We start from the raw sequence: 8,417 nt of genomic DNA on the forward strand, positions 1-8,417 counted from the left end.
ATGCAAGCAAAGAGGCAACGCGTTAGTTGAGACAAGTCCTTTAGGAAGTTAGTGTTCACAGTCGGCATCAAGCGCTAGTTAAGAGTCCATCTCAACTGAGCTTTCAATCCCAACTTAATGGTGTCATAGCTATATAATTCCATTTCTGCGAAGATTATTATCGAAAGGGAAGCAGCTACAATGCTAGTCTGAGGGTCGTCTCCACGAAGTATCATTCTGAAGTAGTAACCTAACGAATGCAAGAGCTCCCAGCCCAAATGTAACCTATACTGAATTTTTCGACTAATCATAAATCCGCGCCATGTCATGCCGCTCATATTACCTCACCAATAGGATGTCTGGTGGTTATTCGGACCTACCAACTGAGAGGTATGAGTCGATGTGGTTCGAAAATAAACAAAGATCATTGTCTAACAGTAGCACTGCCTTATGTAACCGAAGTTATTTGGTCCTTGGCCAAAATCTATAGTCATTAAAAAGATGTGACAGACCCTTTTTCAGACAGGACTATGACATATGCCAGCAAACTAGGAGATACCGACGTGGTGGACGTTGGTGCAAAACCGGGATATTTGGAGTTACTTATTGAGGTTTACCTAGAACGGAAATTGGTTGTTGCGCCGTTGATGGTAATGATGGTGAACACCTTTTTAGGATTTTTTATCCCGCTAATATGGTGATCCCCAATATTGCTCTTTCTTTGTATAGTAACGGAAATATCAACGCCTGGAAGCTCTCATAAAATTTTTCGTTTAAAGCCGATTTTTAGACTCTTTCAACCATAAACAAATGCCACCTCTCAGTGTGTTCCCTCTAAATGACGGTGCAACCATAAATGACGTTTTCAACGATTTCTGTATAACGAACGAATGTTCAACGCAGTTGTGAATTTTTGTGGTGGAGCCAGATTCATTGTTCATTGTTCATGGTATATTTCATTGCATTTTTAGAATTTCTTAGCTCCAAGTGAAGAAGTGCAAATGTATCGTTAACACAATAAACAGGCGTTACATGGAGTAATATTTTAGTTAAACCTCACAAAGGTGCAGCAGTCAAGATAAGTATAACCTATAAATGACACCAGTAATGTTGGCAGTAAGCAGGAATAAAGAAAGAGTTCGAAATAGAGTTGAAGTTTAGTTTTATTTCATTCTGACAATTTAGTTTCCATTAAGAAGCATTTTACTGATCACGTTCAATGATGACATTGTTGAATTTAATCGTTAGGGGTGAGATTTTCATGTTGGTGAACTCCGAAACGAATTCCTCCAAGCTCTGAGCTTGGTAAGAGCGATCGAATGGATAACCCATAGTACGCTTGTCGGGATACAGCTTATCCTTCAATCCGCAGAATGAGTGGGCATCACCACACACATCAGGGCTAAATAAGTTAGAAATTGATACTTTAAAGTACAGAAGTTTATGGACCATAGATTTTAGGACGATACTTACGACCTATTTGGCTGCATAACCTCATCATCCTTGTAGTCGGAAATCATTACATACAAATCATATTCGGTTCCATTCTTTGTTCCCCTTGGTAGAAGCATATGTTGAGGCCATCCACAACCACAGAATCGGAATTCAGCCAATTCGTCATCACCTTTGGGCTGATTAGCGGCTCCAAGTCTTCGGAAAGACCGCTCGTAAGGAATGGTTATGCTGGATTGTTCCGAATGACGTTTGATGATGTTCTGGCCGGGTTTCACTGGGGATAAGTGGAAAATGTTACCGATGGACACTTTTTTGAAAGGAGCAAATCGTGAATTGTAACTTACGGTCAACTGTAAACTTGTCCATCTCGATCATATGGTTTCGTGCTTCATTGTACTTGAAGCCTTGTCCACGGTCGTCCTCACGTGGGCACATGAAGATACGGCATGTTCCCTTGCGTGGAGCTCCACTGCTGTTGTTTACTTGGATAGTGTACATGAAAGGAGCATGTTGTGGATGAATAAAATGAGCGAAAACGTTGCCGTTGGGTCCAAAATCGAGGCCAGCCGCCAGATCAACGTCGGACTTCTGTTTGTATGTTAGCAAAACATTAGGAGGAGCATTTCCTTTGTTGATTTTGACCTCGATTGAACTAACTTCCACCCCATCGAAAGCCAACTGAAAAGATATCAAGAAACTTTTTGAATTGTTCCTAGATCGGTTCATACTGTGAAAAGTTAAGTGTTATTGGCTATGTGCGAATGAATAAGGCCAGAACATGTCACCTTAATCTATCTTTCATGTTTCTATTTTTCTTCTACTTACATCACTCCTAGTGTATGGCGGTAACCTTGATTTGAATCTTAGGAAAATCATATCAATAAATGAATGCCATCTGTAGAAAATGGGATCACGCATGGCAGTGGTAACATCACCCATAACACCGAAGTCTTCCAAGTGGCGATTGTCAGGGTCATGAGCGAAAGAAATGATATTGTGGCCCATGTTGTGCAAGTTCCCATAGAGTTGCCGATTGGGCGAAAGGGCGCTAGCCTCCACTATATCTCCAAGGATGTCTATTCCCTTTCCGACATCTAATGTTATTTTATTTCCAGCTGACTAAAAGCAAAAGGCAAAAGTAACAATTTTAGTAAATTGACATTCCCTCGGAATATGGAATCTGTATCCAAAAATGCTGTAATTTACTTACGTCCTTAACATATCCCTGATCAATTGCCTCATAAATTCGGTCTCTCCAACGTTCTAAATCGCCAACCTCTACAATATTTTCATCACGCTGAAGATCTTTCAATACAACACCCTGAATACGTCCTGGATACGTGCGGTTATTCAAGCTACTAATAATCTTGGGGAAGTAAGCCTCTGGGAGTCCCTCTCGTAGATTAGTTAGCGGCTTAACTTTTGGTAAGTAATTACAAAAACGTTCAGCATTATAACGAGCAAGAATTTGGTGATGCATGTAGAAGAACAATTCCCCACGCCGATCCTTACGAACGACACTTGGTGGTCCCTCAGTTGGGTACACTAAATGCCAATGCCAGTGGTGGACGTTTACGCCAATGTCCTCCCGGAAGTATGCTAACTTTTGCTCATCTTCTCGGTCGGAAGCTGTGTAGTTCTCAGGAATCTCAATGTGCATCTGATTTAAAAAAAAATTATTATGGGATCATGGATTTTTGGAAACAATCAAGAATATCTTACCCTATTGCTATTATCGCGGAAAACGCTAGCTTCTTCCCTAGCTTGGTTGATTACGCTTGGATCAACAAATAGCAACGGAAAGATTTCAATGATGTTCGGAATGTTGAGATCCTTGGTATCAGGGCGGTGTTGAATGGCAACGGACAAAGCATACTGGAAGAGGGTTGGGTTGACACGATCCCTAAAAATGGATTATTTTACTAAAGTTAATATTCCCCTTCAGTAATGTACTTATAACTTTTTTTACCTAACATACGCAGCTGTTGCTAGAAATGAGGAAACATCTGGAGCTTCAGTAAAAATTTCAATCAACTTAGCGGCGATTCGTTTGTGGCTGTCGATGAAGAGGGAAAACTGTTGCTTGCGACTCAAACCTTTCGCGAAAGAAAGATCGGGTTTCTTGATATTTTGAAGTGGTATCTGGAAGTAATTTCAACAAGTAGTATCGCAATAAAACTTACAGTTTATAGTCAAACTAGACATCATTGAAATCAAATTAGGTAGATAAATACTAACGACTTTCTTGGGTGAATTTCTGAATTCAATTTGAAGTTAATTATTTTTTTAAGATTTACCTTCGTCTCCACTTCACTGCCAAAACGGTTTTCAATTTCGGTCCCAACGTTCTTATAACGATCAGTCAGGTAACTTTCAGGCAGATCAAAAGCAGCCTTTCCATCGTCCTTGGGAGTGAACACCGGCTCTAGTGGTCGTTGGAAAAGCAGCAGCAATCCTTTCTTATCCTCCATTTCTAAGTAGTCTGTGATGCGAGCAAACAGTACTTTTCGTAGAACAGCACAATCGAATGTGATACGCTAGTCAAACTTGCATGTCTTATTTATATGTGCATAAAGGAATATAATTTAATCGCTTGCTTAATTGGATGTGGTCAGTTATCACTTGGCAAATATGACACGAAAATCTAATTTGTCTGACGAAAAGGAAACCGCAGTTTTCTTCGAGAAATTCATAAAGATACTGATAAGTTGTTCAGCGGAAATGATAAGAATGAGATATATATAGTAATATCGTATTAATGAAAACCGAAAATTTTTTAAATTTGAATTATTGAAGAATTGGTTGAAAAATTTCACGATCCCACGATAATACTTGTGGTAAGAAATTTCAAAAGATAAATAGTGGAATTCTAATCTCAGGAAAAATTGGTATGACTCATTTATTCATTGATATCGCAATGTGAGTACTCGAATAAACTAGCAGGGGGTGTGATAATTGAGAGTTTAGTACTTAGATAAGATATGATTAGCAACGCAATTAAATCAGGCGAGCCCCTTCGTGCAGATAAAGGGATGTTCTTTGAATGTGTATTGCGATGTAAACGTATAAGCATTTGTAACTAAGCCTTAAATTTGCATGGAATATTGCCACGGCAAGAATACCAAAAAATAAATAGTTTTTTTACGGGGAGATTGGGAGATTTTAAAGGGTGAGCAAAAGCCATCTATATTCAACATTGGTAGTACCTTAGTAGCAGGAAAATTGTCTACCAGAGAGTCGGAGAGTGTGATTAGAACTCAATTGTAAATGAAGCTGGATGCTCCCGAGATCTACACATTTACGAGCAATCCTAGTTACGCAAGTTATTTCACAAAACGAGGGATGGTTGTGCAAGGAAAACGAAAAGAGATCATTCCGGCGGCAACATTTTTGATTGCAGAATCAAGTGACCAAGTTGGAGCATCACGTGACGTCGTTTGGCGGGAAGATATGGGTAATGTGGAGAGATATCATGGTAAGTAACTTTAAAAGGAAAACGAATTAGGTAACTTAGGTGATATCCCACAAATTGCCAAACACTACCTGGGATGAAGCTGTGGAAAGGGTTGCATAAATCACTCAGGCAACAAATTCCTAAAAGGTTAGGTGACCTCCATCAAAAAATGAAACGCGCCAAAGGATCCGTTGCTTGGAGAAAGCTACAAAAAGGCAATAGGAGGATGTGATCGTAAATGATCATTATCTCCACGCAGGGGAAACATATGGCACTCGTCTTCGGAAAGTTTGAGGTTGACCTAGAGCTCGTCGACCTGGGGTAAAATGCTTGTCATTTTATGAAATATTAGAAAGAATAGCTCTTTCAGAAACTTAAGAATTTGCATATTCTATAACAGAAAAAAAAATCCTCAGCGAAATTGAAAAATGCGAAATGTATAGGGTAACCGGTAGGATATTACCATCAAATGTAAAGGTGTCGATATAATCACTCTGAAGGAGCGAGTTCGTGAAGGAGGACATAAAAATTGTTTTCGGTGGGGAGGGTAAAATAGCCTAGGTTATGCATCACTCCATGTGGAGCCTTATTGAGTCACTATACCAGGTGAACAAGCTTAACTCCGCAGTTTTTTTCAAGAAAATACAGTTTTTTATAGGAATCAAAACAAAATATTCAAAATTCAATTCAAAATAGTGTCCCTTCTTATCTACATATTTTTTCCATGTCTCTGGTAATTTATGGATACCATCCCGATTAAATTGTTGATCTTTCGAGGCAAACCACTCATCAAGCCATTTTCGGATGTCTGCATAAGAATCGAAGTGCTCTTCAGCGAGCGAGTGGTCCATCGATGAAAACAGATGAGAATCAGATTGGACAAGGTCTGGAGAATAAGCGGGGTGGAGTAGTATCTCCTAGTTAAGCGTTTCTAAGTAGTTTCGAACTTTTTTCGACGTGTGCGACGGAGCATTATCATGGAGGAAAATCAACTTTTCATGTCTCTGCTGATATTCCGGCACGATGTAATTATATGAATTGTTGGTGATAATGGTGGGCATCGACAGTTTCACCAGGTTTCAACAGTTCATAGCAGACAATACCCCGCTGATCTCACCACATGCACGCTTTTTTTCGTTTAGAATTCTCAAAATAAATCTACTTTTCGTCGCCAGTCACGACCCGATACAAAAACATCTTTCTTTTGTGTCTGGCAAGTAAAATTTCGCATGTGTTTTGGCGCCGCTCCATCTGCTTATTGCTCAATTCATACGGCACCCATCTTCCGATCTTTTGAACCTTACCCATTGCACGTAGACGCATGGAAACGGCTTGTTGAGAAACACCTAATTGCTTGGCGAGCATTTTAAGTATCGTCCTCGTCCAAAAACGCCTCCAATTCGTGGTCCTTGACTTTCCGATTTTCACACTCCGTGTCGCTCAGATCGAAATTGTCATCTTTGAACCGCCGAAACCAGTATCGGCATGTTGTTTCCGACAGGGTATTGTAGCCGTAGGCCTCCACAAGCATTCGATGCGATTCAGCGGCTGAATTCTTCCTATTGAAACAAAAAAGTAGAGCTCCCCCAAATGTTCTTTTCCGGGAAGAACACTGGACCGGATTATTGAAGAGAAAAAATATTTTTTTGCATGAACTTGCTGGTGATATGGTCTGACAATTGTTGAAAAACGTCGTACTAAAAAAAAATATGGCGTGCTCATAGCAGCTTGATACGCTCACTGACGCTATCTGTGAGCAAACAGCGGATTTAAGCTTGTACACCTGGTAAACTGAATAATACCTAGACATCTTGGGGAGTAAATCTGGTAAACTTCGTTGGGGCGAATAATATTTACAAGTACACCACGAAATTTTTTTTTTGTACGGATAGAGATAGAGATAGAGAGAGAGATAGAGAGCCTCAAGCCAAGTAGCTAGGGACATCGCCTCTCGAGCCCGGTCCGTGATTATTGCTATCACATCGACCGTAGAATGTACCCGTCGAAATACACCCTGTCGCTCTGATAAACCAATTACAATCTCAATGAACGGCAGTAACCTGCTGTATATCACCTTCTTATATCTCTACAGATATGACCAATATGAAGAAAGTACGGCAATTGGTGTTTGAAGTTTCGGTAATAAAACTAACTTCTGCCTCTTCCACTGCGAAGAACACTCTTAGCAGAGCTTTGTTCCTCCAATACGCCGACACATTCCTCAGTTACTTCAGGGATCGACCATTGGATGAGACCCACCGTCCTCCTGCTGCGTGAACCGGGTTCTAATTATTATCGATAATAGCCGAAGATGCGTTACTTGTGGTCATTTTTATCTAAACATATTGTACATTACCACCCTGTAGGTACTCCTCCAAGGGTTTGAATTGGTTGCCTGCAGCAATCCAGTTTAGTTGTATGTATAGATTTCTTGAGGTTACTTCGGAGATTTCGGTGTTGTTCCTCCAACTTCTCATATTCCGGCTTCTCTATGATACTTTGGCAAAGTCTTCTTGCTTGCAGAAATGATTTTCTCAACCTTGATATCTCATGATTTGGTGCAAACGAAGTCATGGCATCGTATGTCGCCGTTGTATGCTGCAGAGGCAACCCACCACTTCCATCGTTGTTTGTTTTGGCCGTGTCCACCTTATGAGGTTACAAGGAATGACCTTCTCCCGAAAGTCGCGGTAGACCAGCCAACCATCTTGTATTTTTACGCAACGGCGCAATCAGAATATGTGATTATGTTTAAGTTAATCTTAAAACCGCTCTCAAGCGATAAACCTGTTTTTGAACGAAGCTAATTTTAAATGGTTTTTCATTAAGGTTTTGTGTAAAATAAAACTTTATTCTGTCTGTCCGTCCGTCCGTCTATCACACCTTATATCCCAGAAACGGTTACTCCTATTGATACAAATTTCGGTAGAAACATGGGGGTTGAGTTTAAAGGGGATCCCCATACATCTAAAAGGGGGGTGGATAATTTTTTCACCGAGTGTAGTCATGTGGGATATCAAATGAAAGGCTTTTATTAGTACGACGCCGGTATTAGTTTTGACATTGGTTGCACAGGGAAGGAGTGCGTGGGTCCGAAAAGGATCAGTTCATCAACGACCCCTTCTCAAAAACTACCGAACGCAACTATCTGAAGAAAATACGGCGGTCCATGCACGTGGTATCTAGGGTTGAAAATATCCGCCATTACAATACCGATCTAAATAAAGTTAATAATATTTATTATAAGTATATTTTTTCGAAATCAATTGGAAACTTCTCCTAAGTTTATCCTGGAATCATTAACTTTTGTAGTAATTTCGGCTATAATATAGTACAAGACACTGCTAACTTTGGTGGAAATCGCATACGTGCTCGATGTTGCGGGGAGTTCTCGATGGATTCTTCCATTGACCTACCGCCGGCCACCACCACCAGCGCACCTTTATAATTTAAGTAGATAGGATAGTCTGAACCTAAATGCTTGGCACCTAGTGCTAGTATTAGGTGAAATTCAGCATCTGCCGAGATT

The 8,417-nt window shown here is 40.2% G+C and overlaps 1 protein-coding gene across 1 annotated transcript; it reads right to left on the reverse strand.

Annotated features, from left to right (window-relative positions):
* Positions 1 to 1,124: 1,124 nt before the first annotated feature.
* LOC119646185 (phenoloxidase 2) lies at positions 1,125 to 3,971 on the reverse strand. The gene is made up of 8 exons (XM_038046567.1): positions 3,732 to 3,971; positions 3,404 to 3,576; positions 3,157 to 3,337; positions 2,645 to 3,094; positions 2,260 to 2,553; positions 1,779 to 2,112; positions 1,453 to 1,708; positions 1,125 to 1,381 (listed from the first exon to the last, which is right to left on the reverse strand). The coding sequence occupies exons 1-8, from the start codon at positions 3,903 to 3,905 to the stop codon at positions 1,183 to 1,185; spliced, it is 2,061 nt and encodes a 686-aa protein (XP_037902495.1). The 5' UTR covers positions 3,906 to 3,971; the 3' UTR covers positions 1,125 to 1,182.
* Between the last annotated feature and the right edge of the window lie 4,446 nt (positions 3,972 to 8,417).

This window comes from Hermetia illucens, chromosome 1, assembly GCF_905115235.1.
Source record: "Hermetia illucens chromosome 1, iHerIll2.2.curated.20191125, whole genome shotgun sequence".
Lineage (NCBI taxonomy): Eukaryota > Metazoa > Arthropoda > Insecta > Diptera > Stratiomyidae > Hermetia > Hermetia illucens.